Raw genomic sequence first — 820 nt, forward strand, 5'->3', positions numbered from 1 at the left:
GAAAGAAGGGCCTGATCTCCCATCTGGAGTGACTCAAGTCAGGGGCCAGGTAAAGGCTCCTCAGGCAGAGAGGTCCCTGAGGGAGACCACTCTCCTGGGTGGGCCAGGTATAATCCTCCTCCTTGGGACAGGCAGGGGCACTGTGGTTCTGGCTAAGTGGTCCAGAGTGAGTCACGCCCCCTCTTCAGGCCTCAGTTGGCCCGTCTGTGAGGGGAGCTTGGCTCAGCTGTCTGTGTCCCCTGGTTCCTAGCAGAAAACTCTTTCTGGGCCCAGCCAGATACACAGCCAGGTGTCTGAGGCCCCGAGGGAGGGCCAGGAGAGCCAGGAGAGAGCTGGCGAGGCCGCAGGTGCAGGAAGGCAAGCCTACCTTGATCTTGTGCAGTGTCCGATCCATCTCCACAGCCTGCACCCACACGGACACGCCGGCCTTGCTGTAGGTCAGGTTCCAGCCCACCTCGGCCTCACACTCTGACCGGAAGCTGCGGAAGTCTTGGTCGTCCGGCACCTGGACACTCTCCCTGCCCAGGACTGGCCGAGGCCCTTGGGTCTCCGTTGAGGCCGCGGGATTCTCCATGGGGAGCGTAGGGAGGCCCGGGGCCCTGGCCCTAGTCCGACTCTCCTGGGTCCTCTGCGGAGGCTCTGACAACGTCGACGCGGCTGCAGATGCTGACGCCACCTTCCTGGGACCTGCAAGACCGGTTTGGGGACGGGAGTCAATGCGCTGGGGGCGCGGGTGAGGCTGTCCAGGGTCCGGGCGGAAGGAGAGGTCAAGACCCGCAGGGACTGAAGGCGGAAGGGCGCTGGGCTGTATCGGGGGCCC

At 64.6% G+C, this 820-nt stretch overlaps 1 protein-coding gene across 1 annotated transcript in view; it reads right to left on the reverse strand.

Annotated features, from left to right (window-relative positions):
* STARD10 (StAR related lipid transfer domain containing 10) overlaps positions 1 to 820 on the reverse strand; it is a gene marked incomplete in the record, with an annotated part of 33,365 nt that overhangs the window by 27,892 nt on the left and 4,653 nt on the right. Inside the window, 1 exon segment of the mRNA XM_027774065.1 lies at positions 368 to 687. Coding sequence (XP_027629866.1) covers positions 368 to 574 — 207 coding nt within the window.

The sequence above is a fragment of the Tupaia chinensis genome, unplaced genomic scaffold, assembly GCF_000334495.1.
Source record: "Tupaia chinensis unplaced genomic scaffold, TupChi_1.0 Scaffold000047_1, whole genome shotgun sequence".
Lineage (NCBI taxonomy): Eukaryota > Metazoa > Chordata > Mammalia > Scandentia > Tupaiidae > Tupaia > Tupaia belangeri.